Source organism: Scyliorhinus torazame, chromosome 5 (assembly GCF_047496885.1).
Source record: "Scyliorhinus torazame isolate Kashiwa2021f chromosome 5, sScyTor2.1, whole genome shotgun sequence".
NCBI lineage: Eukaryota > Metazoa > Chordata > Chondrichthyes > Carcharhiniformes > Scyliorhinidae > Scyliorhinus > Scyliorhinus torazame.
Window position 1 is genome coordinate 88,597,115 of NC_092711.1, and position 22,330 is coordinate 88,619,444.

General features: G+C 46.4%; 2 protein-coding genes across 6 annotated transcripts in view; one reads left to right on the plus strand and one right to left on the minus strand.

The window, feature by feature from the left end:
- The first annotated feature begins 379 nt into the window (after positions 1-379).
- Positions 380-11,638, plus strand: LOC140418833 (uncharacterized). Of its 2 annotated transcripts, XM_072502463.1 has the most exons (3): positions 623-709; positions 2,878-3,042; positions 6,988-11,638. In XM_072502463.1, exon 3 carries the CDS (start codon positions 7,331-7,333, stop codon positions 9,485-9,487), a length of 2,157 nt encoding a protein of 718 aa, XP_072358564.1. In that variant the 5' UTR covers positions 623-709; positions 2,878-3,042; positions 6,988-7,330; the 3' UTR covers positions 9,488-11,638. The 2 variants fall into 2 exon arrangements, with proteins under 2 accessions (XP_072358563.1, XP_072358564.1); XM_072502462.1 differs by lacking the exon at positions 2,878-3,042 and having other exon boundaries at positions 380-709.
- Positions 11,639-11,754: 116 nt separating this feature from the next.
- LOC140418835 (uncharacterized) overlaps positions 11,755-22,330 on the minus strand; it is a 28,030-nt gene continuing 17,454 nt past the window's right edge. For 2 of the 4 annotated variants that reach the window (XM_072502465.1, XM_072502466.1), the window contains one exon: positions 11,755-20,706. In XM_072502465.1, coding sequence (XP_072358566.1) covers positions 12,294-13,664 — 1,371 coding nt within the window. In that variant the 5' untranslated portion in view covers positions 13,665-20,706 and the 3' untranslated portion in view covers positions 11,755-12,293. The remainder of the gene's footprint in view (positions 20,707-22,330) is intronic. The other 2 variants (XM_072502464.1, XM_072502467.1) reach the window with 2 other exon arrangements.

Consider the following 22,330-nt stretch of genomic DNA (forward strand, 5'->3'; position numbering starts at 1 on the left):
GCACAGATGGGACTCCGAATCCTTTCCCACAGTCCCCACATTTCCACGGTCTCTCCATGTTTTGGGTCTCCTCGTGTCTCTCCAGGTTGGACAATCAGCGGATTCCTTGTCAACACACAGAACGTGTGCACTGTCTCTCCTCACTGTGAATGGAGTGATGTTTTTTCAGGGTGCGTAACTGGTTTAAGCTCTTTCAACAGTCAGTTAGAGGCTGGTTTAGCTCAGGGCTAAATCGCTGGCTTTGAAAGCAGACTGTGGCAGGCCAGCAGCACGGTTCAATTCCCCAAACAGCCTCCCCAAACAGGCGCCGGAATGTGACGACTAGGGGCTTTACACAGTAACTTCATTTGAAGCCTACTTGTGACATTTAATCACCATTTAAATGTCCAAATCAGTGATATTTATTTGTTTAACTGAGACTGGGCTGTTCAGGAGCAAAGTCAGAAATCACTTCACAGAAAATATAGTGAAATCTGGAATTCTGTTCAGATTCTGTCAATAGAAACTATAAAAACTGAGATTCATAGAAGTTTGTGAGATGAGAGTATTAATGGTTATAGAATTAAGGGAGATGGATGAATTTAACAGATCAGACATTTACAAACTGAGCTTAATGTCTGAGGTTGAACTGATTTTGGTTTTGTTTTGAAGGTGGTGTCGGTTTCCTGTCCTGTCGATTATCTCCACACCCGCTGGTAATTTGCCGGAGGTGAGATCATAATTTTTATTTGTGTCATGAGTAGGCTTACTTTAACACTGCAGTGATTAACTATGATTAACACAAATTGATATCACTTGATTTTTATTCAGAATTTAATTTCTCACAACAAGGTTGGAATTAATGAACACCATAATAACAATAACAACCTTTATTGTCACAAGTAGGCTTATATTAACACTGCAATGAAGTTACTGTGAAAATCCCCTAGTTGCCACACTCCGGCGCCTGTTTGGTAAATTGGGGGAAAATTCAGAATGTCCAGTTCAACTTACAATTCACCTCACGTCTTTTGGGACTTGTGGGAGACCCACGCAGGCACGGGGAGAACGTGCAGACTCTGCACAGTGACCTAAGTGGGAATCGAACCCAGGTCCCTGGTGCTGTGAAGCAACAGTGCTAACAACTGTGTTACCGTGAAGGGGAAGAGGGTTGGTGCAGTGACACAGCCTTGTCTGATCCCAGTCTTCACTGAGATAGTGCCTGGGGTGTTTCCATTTATGAGAATCATGGCTTGTGTGTCATCATTGTGCAGGCGGAGGATAGAACATAGAAAAATACGGCACAGAACAGGCCCTTCGGCCCACGATGTTGTGCTGAACCTTTGTCCTAGATTAGTCATAGATTATCATTGAATTTACAGTGCAGAAGGAGGCCATTCGGCCCATTGAGTCTGCATCGGCTCTTGGAAAGAGCACCCTACCCATAGTCAACACCTCCACCCAACACTAAGGGCAATTTATCATGGCCAATCCACCTAACCTGCACATCTTTGGACTGTGGGAGGAAACCGGAGCACCCGGAGGAAACCCACGCAGACACGGGGAGGATGTGCAGACTCCACACAGACAGTAACCCAAGCCGGAATCGAACCTGGGACCCTGGAGCTGTGAAGCAATTATGCTATCCACAATGCTACCGTGTTGCCCTTAAGAACAAATAAATCTACACTATATAATTTTACCGTAATCCATGTACCTATCCAATAGCTACTTGAAGGTCCCTAATGTTTCCGACTCGACTACTTCCACAGGCAGTGCATTCCATGCCCCCGCTACTCTCTGGGTAAATAACCTACCTCTGACATCCCCCCTATATCTTCCACCATTCACCTAAATTTATGTCCCCTTGTAATGGTTTTTTCCACCCGGGGAAAAAGTCTCTGACTGTACTCTATCTATTCCCCTGATCATCTTATAAACCTCTATCAAGTCGCCACTCATCCTTCTCCGTTCTAATGAGAAAAGGCCTAGCACCCTCAACCTTTCCTCGTAAGACCTACTCTCCATTCCAGGCAACATCCTGGTAAATCTCCTTTGCACCTTTTCCAAAGCTTCCACATCCTTCCTAAAATGAGGCGACCAGAACTGGATGGTGGCCAATTTCTGAGGACAGCCAAATTTGAAGAACATACTGAATAAAACATCACTTTGACGGTGTAAAGTGTGTTTGTGAGGTCAGAAAAGACCAAGAACTGCGATTGGTGCTGTTCCTTGTGTTTTCCTTGGGTTTGTCAAGTAGTGTAGATCATGTCTTAGGTTTTCTCCCTTCATGAGGCACCTAACTGTGACTCTGGAAGGAGCTCTTTGGCCACGAAGAGGAGATCATTGAGGAGGATCCTGGCAGTGATCTCTGTGGCAGACAGCAGGGAGTCGGCTGTGTAATTACCACAATCAGACTTGTCTCTCTTGAATATAGTCACAGTGTCTCTGAGATCCCTGGCATGCATTCATCTTCCCAGGTGAGGAATATGAGATTGTGTAGCTGTGCCAGGAGTGTAACCCCGCCATGCTTCAGAATTTCAGCAGCGATTCATTCTGCTCCAGAGGCCGTGTTGTTTTTCAGCTGTTGAATGGCTTTTTCACTCCGCTCCAGATCGGGGTACCACAGGGACTGAGCCGGAGAGGATACTGTGGAATGGATTTGAGGACGTTGAAGCCAAAGACAGAGTCTCGGTCGAGGGAATCTTCAGAATGTTCCCTCCAGTGAGCACTGACTGACTCTCTGTCCTTGATGAGTTCCCCTCCACACTTTGCTCTCAGTGGGATGGGCCATTGACTGCTTAGGTCATCAATTGTATTGGCAGCGCTGGTGAAACCATGCATGCCATTATTTTCCATGAGCTCTTGGCTATCCCTCATTCTTTCTACCCTCTAAAGGCTTCAGAAACTTGGAAAACCTAGAGCAGGCACCTCAAAAGCACTGGAGCAGTACTTCCAGCAGTGCCTTCACAAGATGCTCCAAATCCAGGGGCAAGGAGGGCGGTCCAACAGAGGAGAGGGATGAGAAAACTGGGAGTGGAGGAAAGAAAGTCGGGGGCAGAGGTTAGTGTAGTGGCCATCACTAAGGAGAAAGTGCTGGGGAAGCTGAAAGGTCTGAAGGTGGATAAAACACCCAGTCCGGGTGGACTACACCCCAGGGTTCCGAAGGACATAACTGCGGTGGTTGTGGGGCCATTGGTGGTGATCCTTCAGGGATCACTGGAGTCAAGGGACTCCCGGGGTACAGGGAAGTGATGAATGTCACACCCCAGTTTAAGAAAGGCAAGAGGTAGCAGATGAGACATTTTTGGCCGGTTAGTCTGACTTTGATTGTTGATAAGATTTAGAGTCCATTGTTGAGGATGATATTCCGGAGTTCTTGGAAGTGCATTGTGAAATAGGACGGAGTCAGCACGGCTTCATCAAGGGGAGGTCATGCCTGACAAATCTGTTAGAATTCTTTGAGGAGGTAAAAAGGAAGTTAGACAAAGGAGAGCCAGTGGATATGATCCATTTGGGTTTCCAGAAGGCCTTTGACAAGGTGCTGTACAACAGGCTGCAAAATAAAGATAAGAGCCCATGGTGTTAGGGGCAAGGTACTTGAATGGTTAAGAGAATTAGTTGACAGGCGGAGAGTGGGGATAAAGGGGTCTATTTCAGGATGGCAGCCTGGTGAATATTGGTGTTCCACAGGGGTCAGTGCTGGACCACAACTATTCAATACATTAACGATCTGGAAGAAGGTACAGAGGGCACTGTTGCTAAGCTTGCAGATGACAGAAAGATGTGTAGAGGAACAGGTAGTGTTGAGGAAGCGGAGAGGCTGTAGAAGGACTTGGACAGGTTAGGAGAGTGAGCAAAGAAGTGGCAGATGTAATAGAATATGGAAAGTGTGAGGTTATGCACTTTGGAAGGAAGAATCGAGGCAGACTATTTTCTAAATGGAGAACGGCTTGTTAGGTGAATTGGACATTCTGAATTCTCCCTCTGTGTACCCGAACAGGGGCCAGACTGTGGCAACGAGGAGATTTTCACAGTAACTTCATTGCAGTGTTAATGTAAGCCTACTTGTGACACTAATATAGATTATCATTATTATTATTAGCTGGAGTACTGTGTGCAGTTCTGGTCGCCACATTACAGGAAGGATGTGATTGCTGATCGAGGTGTACAAGATTATGAGGGCCATGGACAGGGTGGGTAGGCAGCAGCTGTTACCCTCAGTTGAAGGGTCAGTCACAAGGGGACACAAGTTCATGGTGAGGGGCAGGGGGTTTAGGGGGGGTTTGAGGAAAAACCTTTTCACCCAGAGGGTGGTGACAATCTGGAATGCACTTCCTGGGAGGGTGGTAGAGGCAGGTTGCCTCACATTCTTTAAAAAGTACCTGGACGAAGACTGGCACGTCATAACATTCAAGGCTATGGATCAACTGCTGGCAAATGGGGTTAGGTAGGTAGGTCAGGTGTTTTTCGTGTGTCAGTGTTGGATTGGATTTGGATTTTGTTTATTGTCACGTGTACCGAGGTACAGTGAAAAGTATTTTTCTGCGAGCAGCTCAACAGATCATTAAATACATGAAAAGAAAAGGAAATAAAAGAAAATACATAATAGGGCAACACAAGGTACACAATGTAACTACGTAAACACCGGCATCGGGTGAAGCATACAGGGGTGTAGTGTTAATCAGGTCAGTCCATAAGAGGGTCATTTAGGAGTCTGGTAACAGCGGGGAAGAAGCTGTTTTTGAGTCTGTTCATGCGTGTTCTCAGACTTTTGTATCTCCTGCCCGATGGAAGAAGTTGGAAGAGTGAGTAAGCCGGGTGGCAGGGGTCTTTGATTATGCTGCCCACTTTCCCCAGGCAGCGGGAGGTGTAGATGGGGTCAATGGATGGGAGGCAGGTTTGTGTGATGGGCTGGGCTGTGTTCACGACTCTCTGAAGTTTCTTACGGTCTTGGGCCGAAAAGTTGTCATACCAAACTGTGATGATAGGATCTGTAAAAGTTGATATGAGTTAATGTGGACATGCTGAATTTCCTTAGTTTCCTGAGGAAATATAGGCGCTGTTGTGCTTTCTTGGTGGCAGCGTCGACGTGGGTGGACCAGGAAAGATTTCTGGAGATGTGTACCCCTAGGAATTTGAAACTGCTAACCATCTCCAACTCGGCCCCGTTGATGCTGACAGGGGTGTGTACAGTTCTTTGCTTCCTGAAGTCAATGACCTGCTCTTTAGTTTTGCTGGCATTGAGGGATAGATAGTTGTCGCTGCACCACTCCACTAGGTTCTCTATCTCCCTCTTGTAATCTGACTCATGCAGACTTGATGGGCGAAAGGCCTCTTCACTGTTGCTGTTGATACAATGTTAGGTGGCATTGTAGGCAGCTCAGACGATGGCATAAAATTGCAAGGAGATATTGACAGACCAGGTGAATGGGCAAGTTTGTGACAGATGGAATTCAATGTAATCAAGTGTGAGGTTATCCGTTTTGAACCCAAAAAAAATAGAACAGAGGACTTTCTAAATGGAAAGAGGTTAAGTACAGTGGATGGCGAAGGTGCACAGATCCTTAAAATGCCCCGAAGTGCAGAAATCTTCAAAAAGGAATGCTAGCATTTATATCCAGAGGATTGGAGTATGAAGTCACAGAGGTTATGCTGCAGTTATACAAAACCCTGGTAAGACCCCACTTGGAGAACTGTGAGCCATTCTGGCAACCACACCTTCGGGAGGATATTGTGGCCTTGGAGGGAGTGCAATATACGTTTACTAAAACGATACGCCACGATACCTGGACTACGGGGGTTAGGTTACGGCGAGAGATTATTGATTGATTGGTTTTGTTTATTGTCACGTGTGCCGAGGTACAGTGAAAAGTATTGTTCTGCGGACAGTCCATAAAGATCGTTCCATACATGAAATAAACCCACATGACCTACATAAATGCACAGGCAAGGAGTGAGCATACAGAGTGCATTACTACTCAGTAGAGAAGATGTGTGAAGAGACCAGTTCAGTCCATAAGAGGATCATTCAGGAGTCTGGTAAAACCGGGGAAGAAACTGTTGTTGAACCTGTTAGTGCGTGTTCTCAGACTTTTCTCTGATGGGAGAAGTTGGAAGAGTGAGTAACCCGGATGGGAGGGCTCTTTGATTATGCTGCCCACTTTCCCAAGGCAGAGGGAGGTGTAGACGGAGTCAGTGGATGGGAGGCAGGTTTGTGTGATGGACTGGGCTGTGTTCACGATTCTCTGAAGTTTCTTACTATCTTGGACCAAGCAGTTGCCATACCAGGCTGTGATGCAGCCAGATGGGATGCTTTCTGTGGTGCATCTGTAAAAGTTGGTAAGAGTCAATGTGAACATGCTGAATTTCCTTAGTTTCCTGAGAAAGTATAGCCACTGTTGTGCTTTCTTGGTCGTAGAGTCGGCATGGGTGGTCCAGGACAGATTGTTGGTGATGTGCACACCTAGGAATTTGAAGCTGTCAACCATCGCCACCTCGACACAATTGATGCAGACAGAGATGTGTATGATACTTCGCTTCCTGAAGTCAATGACCAGCTCTTTAGTTTTGCTGATATTGAGGGAGAGATTGTTGTTGTTATGCCACTCCACTTGGTTCTCTGTGTCCTCCTGTCGATATTGAAGATGTCGAGGGATATGGGGGATAGTGTGGGAAAACGGTGCTGTGGTAGATCAGCCAATGATCCCATTGAATGGTTCAGGCTCGATGGGCCGAATGGCCGACTGCAGCTCATATTTGTTGTGATCTCCTGGACAGGAATCTGTGAGCTTGGGTCTGTCAATAAGCCTGAATCAGCACCTTCAGAGAATAGGGAGGGTGAATGTTAGATACAGCAGAGTGAGAATGGAGGGAGTGTGTGGGATGGAGATTTACAGCTTTCAGGGAATAAGAGAGAGGAAAAAATGTGACATAGAAATTAGAATTGTGTGTTCAGAATTTCTGTCCTGTACTGACAGTGATGAATTTTGTAAATTGTTTTTACAGGATATTAGACGAGGAGGAATTACAGACAGAAATCTCAAATGTTACGTCTCGATCTGACAGTCACTCGATTCCCTTTAACCTGAATATCACCGGCCTTTGAATCTAGAAGGAGAAACGTTTGCCCGAACTGCCAGCTAAAGATTTCAAACATCAGTGTGACTGGAAAAGCACCAAGATCCACACAACACACACCCGAGTGAGAGTGTTCCACTCAACTGACTGTGGAAAGAGCTTTAACCAGTTACACAGCCTGAATAAACATCACAACATTCACAGTGGGCAGAGACCATACCCTGTTCTGAACTGATTGTCCAACCTGGAGAGTCACGAGGAGACCCAAAACATGGAGAAACGGAGGAAATGTGGGGACTGTGGGAAGGGATTCGGAGTCCCATCGCAGCTGGAGATTCATCGATGCAGTCACACTGGGGAGAGGCCATTCACCTGCTCTCAATGTGGGAAAGGATTTACTCGAGTATCCAAACTACAGACACACCAGCGAGTTCACACTGGGGAGAGGCCATTCACCTGCTCTCAATGTGGGAAAGGATTTTCTCAAGGATCCAACCTGCGGACACACCAGCGAGTTCACACTGGGGAGAGGCCATTCACCTGCTCTCAGTGTGGGAAAGTATTTGCTCAAGGATCCCATCTGCAGACACACCAGCGAGTTCACACCGGAGAGAGGCCGTTCACCTGCTCTCAGTGTGGGAAAGGATTTGCTCGAGGATCCCAGCTGCAGACACACCAGCGATTTCACACCGGAGAGAGGCCGTTCACCTGCTCTCAGTGTGGGAAAGGATTTACTGAAGCATCTATACTACGGAAACACCAGCGAGTTCACACTGGGGAGACGTCGTTCATCTGCTCTCTTTGTGGGGAGAGATTCAGTCAGTTATCCCGCCTGCGGAAACATCAGCGAGTTCACACTGGGGAGAAGCCATTCACCTGCTCTCAGTGTGGGAAGGGATTCACTCAAGTAACCGGCCTGCGGAGACACCAGCGAGTTCACACTGGGGAGAGACCATTCATCTGCTCTCGGTGTGGGAAAGGATTTAGTCAAGTATCAAACCTGCGGAAACACCAGCGAGTTCGCACTGGGGAGACGCCGTCCACCTCTCAGTGTGGGAAAGGATTTGCTCAAGGATCCAACCTGCGGAGACAACAGCGAGTTCACACTGGGGAGAGGCCATTCACCTGCTCTCAATGTGGGAAAGGATTTGCTAAAGGATCCCAGCTGCAGACACACCAGCGAGTTCACACTGGGGAGAGGCCATTCACCTGCTCTCGATGTGGGAAAGGATTTTCTCAAGGATCCAACCTGCGGAGACACCAGCGAGTTCACACTGGGGAGAGACCATTCACCTGCTCTCAGTGTGGGAAAGGATTTGCTCAAGGATCCCAGCTGCAGACACACCAGCGATTTCACACCGGAGAGAGGCCGTTCACCTGCTCTCAGTGTGGGAAAGGATTTACTGAAGCATCTATACTACGGAAACACCAGCGAGTTCACACTGGGGAGACGTCGTTCATCTGCTCTCTTTGTGGGGAGAGATTCAGTCAGTTATCCCGCCTGCGGAAACATCAGCGAGTTCACACTGGGGAGAAGCCATTCACCTGCTCTCAGTGTGGGAAGGGATTCACTCAAGTAACCGGCCTGCGGAGACACCAGCGAGTTCACACTGGGGAGAGACCATTCATCTGCTCTCGGTGTGGGAAAGGATTTAGTCAAGTATCAAACCTGCGGAAACACCAGCGAGTTCGCACTGGGGAGACGCCGTCCACCTCTCAGTGTGGGAAAGGATTTGCTCAAGGATCCAACCTGCGGAGACAACAGCGAGTTCACACTGGGGAGAGGCCATTCACCTGCTCTCAATGTGGGAAAGGATTTGCTAAAGGATCCCAGCTGCAGACACACCAGCGAGTTCACACTGGGGAGAGGCCATTCACCTGCTCTCGATGTGGGAAAGGATTTTCTCAAGGATCCAACCTGCGGAGACACCAGCGAGTTCACACTGGGGAGAGACCATTCACCTGCTCTCAGTGTGGGAAAGGATTTGCTCAAGGATCCCAGCTGCAGACACACCAGCGATTTCACACCGGAGAGAGGCCGTTCACCTGCTCTCAGTGTGGGAAAGGATTTACTGAAGCATCTATACTACGGAAACACCAGCGAGTTCACACTGGGGAGACGTCGTTCATCTGCTCTCTTTGTGGGGAGAGATTCAGTCAGTTATCCAGCCTGCGGAAACATCAGCGAGTTCACACTGGGGAGAAGCCATTCACCTGCTCTCAGTGTGGGAAAGGATTCACTCAAGTAACCGGCCTGCGGAGACACCAGCGAGTTCACACAGGGGAGAGACCATTCATCTGCTCTCGGTGTGGGAAAGGATTTAGTCAAGTATCAAACCTGCGGAGACACCAGCGAGTTCGCACTGGGGAGACGCCGTCCACCTCTCGATGTGAGACGGGATTGTCTGTTTCATCGCATCTGCTGTGACACCAACAATTTCACAATTGATGACAGGGGTTGGATTCTGTTGTTATTGTTTCTGCTCTGCATCCAGGACTGCATTTTGTTCATTCTGACAGGTGGTCAGGGGGATGGTCGGAGGGTTTCTTTCTGCTGGACTGCCCGGTCTCACCACTTTGCCTCCAGTGGGCTGATGCTCTTTGAGCTTTGTTACTAATACCTGGCTTCTCATTGCATAAGGATCACAGAGTGAAAGGGTGTTTGGAAGTTTGAAGATATTTAGTTCCTATTTCTGTTTGGAACCTCCCAAAGCGTGCCATGGAGATGGGTTACCTTTTTTTTTGTTTAATTTACCTGGATCATGGTGCCAAGGACCCGGGTTCGATCCTGGCTCTGGGTCACTGCCTGTTGGAGTTTGCATATTCTCCCCATGTCTGAGTGGGTCTCGCCCCCAAAATCCAGGGTAGATAAATTGGCCACGGTAAGTTGCCTCTCAATTGGAAAAAAAGAATTGGGTATTCTAAATTTAAAAAACAAAATATCTTGGTGTTACTTACACAAGAAAACTATCCGGGTTTGAGTGGCAAGTTGTCTGAGGTGGACTGGGAAACTGGTGGGAGACAGGAAACAGCTAATATTTTAGGAATTATTACATATTTACCAGGGGGTCAGTTAGCTCAGTTGGCTGGACGGCTGGTTCGTGATGCAGAGCGAGGCGAACCGCACGGTTCGACTCCCACACCGGTTGAGGTTAGCCATGAAGGCCCGGCCTTATCAGCATTACCCCTCACCTGAGGTGTGGTGGCCCTCAGATTAAATCACCACCAGTCAGCTCGCTCGCTCTCGCTCTCTCTCTTGCTTTCTCTCTCAAAGTGGAAAGCAGCCTGTAGTCCTCTGGGTATTTTGTGACTTTTATTTCACATTTATACAACAAATATAGGTTCTATTAAGGAACAAAATTCCAAAAGGAAAAGTGATACAACCGTGGCGAACAAGAAAGGTTAAATGTTCCATTAGATGGAATACAATGTGGAAAAGTGTGAGATTATGCACTTTGGAAGGAGGAATGGAGGCATAGACTATTTTCTAAATGGGGAAATGCTTAGGAAATTAGAAGCACAAAGGGACTTGGGAGTCCTTATCCACCATTCTCTTAAGGTTAACGTGCAGGTTCAGTCGGCAGTTAGGAAGGCAAATGCAATGTTAGCATTCATGTCGAGAGGGCTAGAATACAACACCAGGGATGTCCTTCTGAGGCTGTTTATGGCTCTGGTCAGACCCCATTTGGAGTGTTGTGAGCAGTTTTGGGCCCCGTATCTAAGGACTGCTGTCCTTGGAAAGGGTCCAGAGGAGGTTCACAAGAATAATCTCTGGAATTAAGAGCTTGTCATATGAGGAACGGTTGAGGACTCTGTGTCTGTACTCGTTGGAGTTTAGAAGGATGAGAGGGGATCTTCTTGAAACTTATAGGATACTGCAAGGCCTGGATAGAGTGGATGTGTAGAGGATGTTTCCACTTGTAGGAAAAACTAGAAGCAGAGGACACTATCTCAGACTAAAGGGACAATCCTTTAAAACAGAGGTGAGGAGGAATTTCCTGAACCAGAGGGTGGTGAATCTGTGAAACTCTTTGCTGCAGAAGGCTGTGGAGGCCAATTAACTGAGTTTTTAAGACCGAGATAGATTGGTTCTTGATTAATAAGGGGATCAGGGGTTATGGGAAAAAGGCAGGAGAATGGGGATGAGAAAAATATCAGCCATGATTGAATGGCGGAGCAGATTTGATGGGCCGAGTGGCCTAATTCTGCTCCTATGTCTTATGGGTACACCCCGGCGTCTTCTGTTCGGGTGCACTGAGGGAGAATCAGAATGTCCAATTCGCCTAACAGCATGTCTTTCAGGAAACCAGAGCACCCAGAGGAAACCCACGCAATCACGGGGAGAACGTGCAGACTCCACACAGACAGTGTCCCAAGCCGGGAATCGAACCCGGGCCCCTGGCGCTGTGAATCAACAGTGCTAACCACTGTGCTACTTTAAATTTAAAGTGCCCAATTTTTTCCCAATTAATGGGCAATTTTGCGTGGCCAATCCACCTACCCTGCACATCTTTGGGTTGTGGAGGTGAGACCCACGCAGAGAATGTGCAAACTCCACATGGACAGTGACCGGAGACCGGGATCGAACCCGGGTCCTCGGCGACCTGAGGAAAAGTGCTAACCGCTGTGTCACCATGCCGCCCGTGAGGATTCTTTTGTAGCCAGTCCGGATTAAATGATCAGTCGAACACCTCGTTACTTTAACATATGTTTTATTTCTCGGCCGGGGCTAAGACCACTGTATCTCTTGAGAGTTACAATAGCAAGCCAAAGTCAATACATCTAACAGCAGTTCTTATACGTTTTTGGTTCATCTCTGAGGGCAGCTCCCTCACATTCCATTTTGCTGAAGGCAGCCCCCCTTGCATTTCATCTGTGCTTTTAGTTTAATTATAATTATCTTCCATTAGATTGTGTTTTGTACTTAACCCTGTTGGGTTCTTTTCTCTTTCTCATTTTGTTATTGATATTTTATGAAAACCTTTAATAAAAATTATTTTTTAAAAAATAAAATTATTATTATCTTCCAGCCTAGCGCAACCATTCTCAAGGCCGTTACTGCAATTTGTCTGGTACAAAAACAAGTGACCGCAGCCTGTCTTGGCATTCCTTCACACAAAGCTTTACCTAACATTTTGTTTTTCCCGTAAAGTTTGATTCTAGCGCCAGACTACGTCATTCTATAGCTTGAGCCATATTCTCATTCCCCCCCTTTTATCATTTCATGATAACTTCTAATCCATAGCCAATCGTCTCAGTCTCTGCCATTCTATCTGTACTTCTATCATTTTCTTACGTTCCTCTGCACTTTCTTTCACATCCATTAACTCTTCAAGGCGCACTTCATGTTGCTGCATTAACTGTTGAGAAATTACTGCTGCACTGACACTTTTACACAAGCATTTCATCAGGAAGCTAAGCATCATTATTACAAGTATTACAACTACCAGGATTATCAATCCATGCACTAGGTAAGACCCGCATGATCCGGCAAACAACCAATCTAACCACCCATCTCTTGATATTTCATGCAGTTTCTTAACCTCTGTGCGGATATGATCCACGAGGTGGGTGATGTTCTCCGAACTATCGGGGATATAGGTGCAACATTCCGAACCGATCACGGCACAAGTCCCACCTTTGTTTGCAAGGAGGTAATCGAGGGCCATTCGGTTTTGTAGGGCTACGGTTCTTATTGCCACCATTTCATTATTTATCTCAGTCAATGCTTCAGTGGTGTCGTTTGCTACCTCTTCCAGGATTTTTGCTATCTTCCTTATTTCCTTTATTGCAAGAGCTACCCTGACATGAGGAAGCAGGATCCCAAAGTATCGTTGCGTTTTGGTTATTTCTCTCTTTTGTCCCTTCATCATTTGGTAATGGTCGCCTAAATTGGTGAGGTGGTGTATAAAGGGGACTACATACCCCATATAACAGGATCCCGTCCAATTCTCTGGCAGCCAGGCATATGCCTTGTGGCCACAAATAAAATACGTCCCATTGTATGAAGTGAGTTTGTCCACATCAAACCCTTGGGCCATCAGGGAGTACTTGAAGGTACCTGTCCCATTTGCGTATGGGACGTCCAGTGTACACCCATAAAACTGAGGAGATGTATATACGGGATAGACCTCGGATATGTTGGCCACCACAAATCTGTGCTCGCATTGACTAGCACCTACAAATATCCCTTTAACCACATTCCTTACCAAACATATTATTCCCAGTGGTCTTCCCATGTTGGTGGTATTAATGAGGGTAAGAAACGGAGGCTGGTGGGATTTGTTATAACTTGGTTGGTACCACATCTCAAAGGTGTTCATTGGATAGCCCCCCTCTTTCCAAGGTCTTGGGGATATGGGGAGAAATGATAAACTAGAAGCTGCCCCGCCGTCTGGGTGTTTTACCATAGATGCAATTCTTATAGTCCTGGGGGATTGACGAGTACCATTCTGGTAAATATACCATTCTACAGTTTCTGACAGGTTGAGGGGAACAGGTCTGAGGGGGAACCCTCCCTTAGCATGGGTCGGGATATGTGTACATACCCAGCAACCAGAAACATTCATATCCTTTGCGTACACATATGACATATACAGATACATGTTTACCTGTAATTCCCTTTTTTCCCGCAGCCTTGCCCTCCCTTGGTCAACGCATCCCAAGGGTACAGTCTTTTTTTTGTTTTTGCAGCTATAGTCCCATTTACAGTTGACCTGATGACAGGGTAGGTTGCCCTTAGTCACTCCACTGATGAGTATGGTCCGATTGCATCGTTGTACGTAGGCCGAACATCCGTCCGCAGGGGTCACCTTCCAAGGTCCTTCTCCTGGGCCTTGACTGGTACACTGTAAGGTGTCTCCTCGACAGGTGATGAGTCCGTCTTCCCTTGGGGCCACAGGTTCTTCGCTTGGCCTCTCCTCAAGTTTCCAAAAGTTACGATAATAAGGCTGTCCTTCATCCCGTGAATGATGCTGAAGTTATTACTTCGGGCTCGGAACAGAGGGTTATTCTCTATTGCATTTTCACAACCTTACAATGGTGGATGTGGATCCAGGCATTTCTGCCTTTTACTTTTACAGCAGTGGGAGTAGTGAGTAGGACCTGGTGTGGTCCTTCCCATCGGGGTTTTAATCCTTTCCGAACCCAGTTCCGGATCATAACGTACTCGCCTGGGTTAATGGTGACAGTACTGGATAAGGGGGGTATCTCCCCATGGGCTGCTCGGACCCGCGAGTGGAGGCCTTTTAAAATCTTTGTTAGAGCTATAACGTAATTGGCCATTTCCGTGGTCATGTGGTGAAAGTTGACATCTTTTGGTTTGTCCTGATCCCATGGAGTGTGAAAAGGCCTTCTGTACAATATCTCGGCTTGGCTTAATCGGGTTTTTCCTGCGGGTGTAGCGCGAATTTGAAAAAGGGCAATGGGTAATAGTTTGAGCCAGGTAGCGCCTGTCTCAGCCTGTAATTTGGCTAGTTTGGTTTTCAATGTCTGGTTGGCACGCTCCACCATTCCTGCTGCTTGTGGCCTATATGCACAGTGCAACTGTTGTTTTATGCCCAGCTGAGCACAGAATTCTTTGTTAATCTGTCCCACAAAATGAGGTCCATTATCAGAGCTTAATCGATATGGAATCCCAAATCTAGGAACAATTTCTCGCATCTTTTACGACCGTGGAAGCTTTGTTATCTACAGTGGGGTAAGCTTCTATCCATTTGCTAAATACAGCAACAATAACTAATACATGTTTATAACATTGGCATCTTTCCAACTCAATGTAATCCATCTGGAGTGTCTCAAAGGGACCTTCCGGTACCCTTTCACAGGGTATTGCTTTACCAGGATTATACTGCTGACATACTAGGCAACGACTGCTAATGTTTTGTGCTATATCTTGCAGTCGTGGATGCCACCATGTTTTAAGCAATACATCACCCATAGCTCGCGCACCACAATGAGTTGCAAAGTGAACACATTCGGTAACCCAGGCTGCCAATGCATCGGGCATACAAGTCTGCCCTGCCGGGGTGACCCACAATTTGTTTTCAGAATCATAACAACATCCCAATTCTTCCCATAGTCTTTTTACACAGCCAGGAGCGTCCTCCTGTAATTAAATGACGTCAGTGATGGTCGGCATTGGCTTTTCAGAGGGAGACTGACTATCTAGGTTTTTAGTCTGGCTCATCATTTTGGGGACCACCACGTCTTTTAAGCGAGAAGCCTCTTTGGCCTGATGGTCCGCCTGCCTATTGCCCACATCCACTAAAGTTTTTCCATTTGTATGTGCTGCACGTTTTATAACCGCAATCTGTTTTGGAAGCATTAGAGCTTGTAATAATTATGTAATTAATTGTTTCTGAGATATCTGAGTACCTGCTGACGTCAGAAATCCCCTGTTTTTCCATAATTGGCCAAAATCGTGTGTGACCCCAAAGGCATATCGGGAATCAGTGTAGATATTTACAATTTTATCTTTCCCTAATACACAAGCTCGAATAAGTGCAAAAAGTTCAGCCTGTTGGGTGGAAAAGGGAATTTCGAATGCTGCTGCTTAAAGCGTTTCTCCTTGTTGGTTAACAATTGCATACCCTGATAATCTATCCCCCCTTTCACCGATGGATGAACTACCATCGGTGAATAGGTTCAGATCAGCATTTGGTATTGGTGAGTCAGCTTGTTGCCGAATAAGATTCTGTATAAGTGCCTCTAGTGAATTCTACAGGGATAGTCAAGAACTGTCAACTTAAGAGAACTGTCATTATTCTGAATATTGCTTCATTAATTTTAAGAAACCAACATCTCTTGCTAGTAGTGCCTTCTTTAATAGAATCGACAAATTCATCTACAGAAAACCTATATGTTTAATAAGTTATTGTGTTTCTGATATTTTAAAATAAATGTTTAGAATTAGCCTGGAAATTAAAACTTCAAACAATGGAAGCTGGTTTTACAAAAACCAAAACAACTCAGATTAAAAGGAACAGATCGTTCAAGGACACCTGATAACGGGAATTTGGCAGCAATCCAACTTTTACTCCCAGTCCATTTGAGGGTCAAATATTTATTTTTTTATTTTTTGGAGTTTTGAGATGCGAATGGCATCATTCCAAGCTATACGCCTCTTTTTGTCTCTGCAAGAAAATTAACCCTTTTAACAAGCTTTTGTGTATAATCCAGAAGATGTCAAAGTGCAGAATGTTGTACTTTCATTCCCAATAACTCTAAAGAAGTTAAAGATTTGGCATTACATATCCAAAAAGAAATCAAAAACTTGATCCACCCCAACTTATCTTCCAACTGTACCCCCAATGGATGAATTTGAGCTGAAATACTATTATTGAAATGTTACTGATCAATCAACTGTTTGACTGTTTTATATTGTATAATTTATTAATACTGAATCAGTAGTATCAAATATGATTAATTTATTAATTATAATAATTATTTTGAAATGCCTGGTTGTTGGGCCCCGGGGGTTGGCAGGGTTGTGTGCTATATTGGGAACTTGCCGGATGGGAAACTGACACTGCCGCTGATAATCGTCTGGGTAATCAGGGAAATCCACCTCTAGTGCCCCCTCTTTTTCCAGGACTAACTCTTGATTCATCTGTGGGAATTGATTAGCACGGGTTTTAGAACGAGTGCGAGTTGCCGGACCTCCTTGCGACGGTGGAGGTGGTGATAGTGGCGGGGGAGCAGTGGATAAAGGGCTTGAATGTACACATCTTTAATGAAATTTCTAACATGGTCACACCAGAGGAATAAAGAGGTTTTTTTGTCTGAAACATCATTTGTTTTAGAAGTTTAAACTACAATCAGAACCCTGGGAATGTAAGGTGGAGGCGGTCGTAGTGGCGGTGTAACGGTCGGTCACCCCCTATAGTGGCAATTTTCAGGGTCATCCTCATCGTCTCCCTCGGTCAAGGCAAGGCCGGCCATTTGACCGTACGGTCCTGATTTAGAAATGGGGGGTTTACAGACTTAGGTCTTTTTCTATGGTGGGCATATTCCTTTTTCAAACCCCCCACCCGCAGTCTTAACAATTCCCCCTTTTGTTAATTCAATACCCAATTTTAAAGCGTTAGCCTGCCAATTAGCCAATAAAGATGCATCTTTTAATTAATTTTTTGGCAGTACTCCCGCCATAACTCAATCAATTTCTTAGCTGTGGAGCTACGGTTATGTTGCCAAATAATCTGCTGTCCCTCTATAACCGTAGGCAAATCTTTTGATCCTCCCAGGGGCCATTTCCCCTTTCCCAAATTTTTATGCAATTCTCCCGAGAACTGCCGCAGCTGCTGAGAATGTTCCGGATACTGTTCACAAAGAGTTTGAAGCGCGCTTCCACTATCAGCTGTGCTATCTAAAGTATTACCCATTGTCTCCTATCCTCGGATGATCCTTGTGGTTTCCTATTTAATTTTGGTAGCGATCCTAAATCGCCTATTCAATCAAGAATTTAAACGGGGTTATCCTGCCCCATTGCCCAATCAAAAGGCTAAATCAAACAGTTCGAAAGTGATTTTTAGGTCAAAGTCTGGAAATGAAACATGAAAAGAGAGAGAAAGAGAAGACTGATTTAAACAGACAGACTCAGAGAATTAAAGACAGAACAGATTTAAGAAATTGTTTGAATGTTCCGACAGGGCACCCAACGGTCAAGCCCTGTTTATTATGTTTCCTTTAGGTGTTATCCGCACCCTTAATTATATAATTTGGACAGAGTTATCCGTTCTCCGTAATATTCAATCTGATCAACCCGAAGTGTCGAACAAGTCTAGACACCGGTTGATATACTTATTTATCGAAAATCACCTTTTATCGTGAAGGTATTAGGCAACCCTAAGGATCATCATCACTCATTTACCTACCCAGAGATTTAAGGAGCCCTGGTACTCCAACTCGGACTATTTAGGGGAAGGACTCTAACCCCCCCAAGGTTTCCAACCCGGTTCTTTAGGAAGGATTTTAACCTCCCAGGGACTCCAACCCGGTACTTAAGGGACTTTAGGAGATCCAATCCTCCAGAGCCTCAAACCCAGTACTTTAAGAAGGTCCAACCTTCTAGGGAACATATAGCACCAACCCGGTTTAAGAAGGTCTAACCCTCGAGGGATTCCAACCCTGGTACTTTAGGGAGGATTCTCACCTCCCAGGGACTCAAACCCGGGATTCTAGGGAGGACTTTAACCTCCCAGGGACTCCAAACCCTGGACTGTTTAGGGAGGACTCTAACCTCCCAGGGTTTCCAACCAGGTACTTTAGGAAGGTCCGATCTTCCCGGGACCCCGACCTTAAGAAGGTCCAACCTTCCTGGGACTCCAACCCGGTACCTTTAAGAAGGTCCAACCTTCTAGGGACTCCAACCCGGTACTTTAGGAAGGTCCAACCTTTCCAGGGAACTTGATAACACCAACCCTTCTTCGTAACGGGTTCGCCGGACTGCTTTGATTTCGTCAGAATCTCCACCGAAACCGAACAGCAGGGCGTGGCCACACTCGGGACAGCAGAGGGGGAAACCAAAGTGGTAACAAGGGTACTCACGTTTGGTGCGAAAGTCCCTCCTCAGCGTCCGAATGCGATCAGACTGTTATGCCGTCAGGTTCCAGGAAGCCTCCTGTGAAATCCCACTTCTGACACCAAATGAGGATTCTTTTGCAGCCAGTCCGGATGAAATGATCAGTCGAACACCTCGTAACTTTAACATGTTTATTTCTCGGCCGGGGCTAAAACCACTGTGTCTCGAGAGTCACAATAGCAAGCCAAAGTCAATACATCTAACAGCAGGATTTATACATTTTTGGTTCATTTCTGAGGGCAGCTCCCTCGCATCCCTATCTGTGCTCTCAGCTCAATTATAATTCAGCCGCCTCAATTATAATTATCTTTAAGCCTAGTGCACCCATTCCCAAGGCCGTTATTGCAGTTTGTCTGGTTCAAAAACAAGTGATACATTTTTGCTACCAGAAGCCTGTCTTGACATTTCTTCACACAAAGCTTTACCTAACATTTTGTTTTTCCCATAAAGTTCCAATCCATCTTGAGCCAAACTCTCATTTATCGATCATCAGCCAAACTCTCATTTATCGATCATCAGCCAAACTCTCATTTATCGATCATCAGCCAAACTCTCAGCAGCAGAGGCAGCTGATCGGATTTACACAATCTCAGTCACAAAGAAGCTCCACAAGCTCCTCACACTTCTTGTTGGAGGTGAGGATGGAAGAGACAGGGGAGAGCGAGAGTACTTCAAAAGGAACTAACTTGTGTCAGAGATATTGGAAAGTTTCAACACACTGCGTATTTAAAACCAATCTAATTTATTTGACTTTTAGCTAGAATATTAGCCCCTGTAAATGGGCTGGAGTTTGTTATCAGCAGAAATGAACATAGTTCAGTCCTGAATGTGGAATTAACAACAAAATCATTCACTGTGGTTACTTGTGGCCTCGTTGATGCTGCTGCAGGTTGGATGACTGAGCGAATCCCTTCCCACACTCTGAGCAGGCGAATGGCTTCTCCCCAGTGTGAACTCGCTCGTGTCTCAGCAAGTGGGATGACCGAGTGAAAGACTTCCCACACTTGGAGCAGGTGAATGGTCTCTCCCCAGTGTGAACTTGCTGGTGTCCGGACAGAGTGGACAACTGAATGAATCCCTTCCCACACTGTGAGCAGGTGAACGGCTTCTCCCCAGTGTGAATTCGCTGGTGAATCAGCAGGTGGGATGACCGAGTGAATCCCTTCCCACACTTGGAGCAGGTGAATGGTCTCTCCCCAGTGTGAACTCGCTGGTGGCTCTGCAGGTCATATGATCGAGTGAATCTCTTCCCACACTGAGCGCAGGCAAATGGCCTCTCCCCAGTGTGAATTCGCTGGTGATTCTGCAGGTTGGATGACAGAGTGAATCCCTTCCCACACTCTGAACAGGTGAACGGCCTCTCCCCAGTGTGAACTCGCTGGTGACTCAGCAGGTGGGATGGCCGAGTGAATCCCTTCCCACACTTGGAGCAGGTGAACGGTCTCTCCCCAGTGTGAACTCGCTCGTGTTTCAGCAAGTGGAATGACCGAGTGAAAGACTTCCCACCCTTGGAGCAGGTGAATGGTCTCTCCCCAGTGTGAACTTGCTGGTGTCCGGACAGAGTGGACAACTGAGTGAATCCCTTCCCACACTGAGAGCAGGTGAACGGCCTCTCCCCAGTGTGAACTCGCTGGTGTCTCAGCAGGTTGGATGTATCACTGAATGCCTTCCCACACATGGAGCAGGTGAATAGTCTCTGCCCAGTGTGTATTTGCTGGTGTGTGGACAGGCTGGATGACTGAGTGAATCTCTTCCCACACTTGGAGCAGGTGAATGGTCTCTCCCCAGTGTGACTGCGTCGATGAATTTCCAGCTGGGATGGGTAAGTGAATCCTTTCCCACAGTCCGCACATTTCCACGGTTTCTTCTCCGTGTGACTGCATTTGTGGCTTGTGAGGCCTGATGACGTGTCCGGTTTCTCCCCAATGTGAACGATGCTTTTTCCTTCCATGTTCAAAATCCGCTGATATTCAGGATATGATAAATTGAGGCTCTGTCAGATCCTGATGTGATGCTTGGTTTGTGTTTCCGGACGTTGAAGCCTTTCCTTCGAACACCCGGTGAAACTGATTCAAAACAGAAAATAGAGTGAGAAGGAACCCACAAAAACACAAAGGCAGGTTGTGAAATTGAGCTGAATGAATCTGGTCATTTGTGGGGCAGGCACTGGGAACAAAAGTGACCATAAACACCCAACTGGCCCCTTTGGGAGGAGAGAGAAAGAGGTGAAGAGGGATTTTGTGTTTCTACAAGACATATTAAAGAGAATAGATGGCAAAGCAAATTCGATCTTGAGCTTCATAAACAGTAATATTGATTCCTAAACAGGGAAGCCAGGCTTCCGGTGACACAGTGATTAGCACTGCTGCCTCACAGTGCCAGGGACCGGGTTCAATTCCGGCCTTGGCAACTGTGTGTGTGGAGCTTGCACTTTCTCCCAGTGTCTGCATGGGTTTCCACCCGGTGCTCAGGTTTCCTCCCACAGTCCAAAGAAGGGCAAGTTTGGTGGATTGGTCTTGATAAATTGCCCGTTAGTGTCCATGGATGTGCAGGTTAGGTGGGGCTATGGAGTTACAGGGACAGGGTGTGGGCCTAGGCAGGGTGCCCCTTCAAGACAATCGGTGCAGACTTGATGGGCCCAATGGCCTCTTGCTCTTTGGGAATTCTATGGTTCTACTTCTATTCTCTGAATCTTTATAAAGCTCTGGTCACCACTCTTCAGGAAGAATGTGAAAATTCTTGGAGAAGGTGCAGAGGAGATTTATCAGAATGGTTCCAGCAAAGGAGGTTGAGGGAGACTTGATTCAGGGACAAAAGCTTAGGCCAAATTTCCATCGGGTGGGCAAAGAAACTGTTTCCATTCACTGATCGTACAAGCAGTCGGGACACAGATGTAAAGTTTTGGGTAAAACCTGGATTGAACTATATAAGATGCTGAGGGGTCTTGACAGGGTGGATGTGGTGAAAATGTTTCCTCTTGTGGGAGAATCTAGAACAGGGGGGTTACTGTTGCAAAATAAAGGGCCACCCATTTCAGATGGGGATAAGGATATTTTTTCTCTTGAGGGTTGTAGGACAGGGTGTGGCACAGTGGTTAGCATTGTTGCCTCACAGCACCAGGGACCCAGTCTATGACTCATCTTTCATTCCCTCACCTATAGTATAAATATCTCCCACTTTCTCTGTCTTTCAGCTTTGACAAAGAGTCATCTGGAATCGAAATGTGAGCTCCTTTCTCCCCCCACTGATGCTGCCAGACCTGCTGAGATTTTCCTGCATTTTCTCTTTTGGTCCCGGGTTCAATTCCGACCCTGGGTGACGGTGGAGTTTACACGTTCTCCCTGTATCTGTGTGGGTTTCCTCCGGGTGATCCTATTTCCTCCCACAGTTCAAAGGTCTGCAGGTTCGGTGGATTGGCCATGCTTAAATGGCCCTTAGTCTCCAACAATGTGCAAGTTGGGTGGGATTACGAGGGTGGGGTGGGGAGCTCTTTCGGAGGGTCGATGCAGACTCGATGGGCTGAATTGGGTCAATCTGCACTGTAGAGATTCTATGACTTTGGAACACATCTTTAAAAGGCAGTGGAAGCAGTGTCCTTGGATATTTTTTAAGGCAGAGCTGGATAGATTCTTGATAAGCAAGGAGGTGAAAGGTTATCGGTGTTTGCCACAATGTGGAATTGAGGTTAAA

What these genes read in the sequence shown, in the direction of transcription:
- LOC140418833 (XM_072502462.1), top strand. Translation starts at nt 7,331, where the DNA reads ATGGAGAAACGGAGGAAATGTGGGGACTGTGGGAAGGGATTCGGAGTC.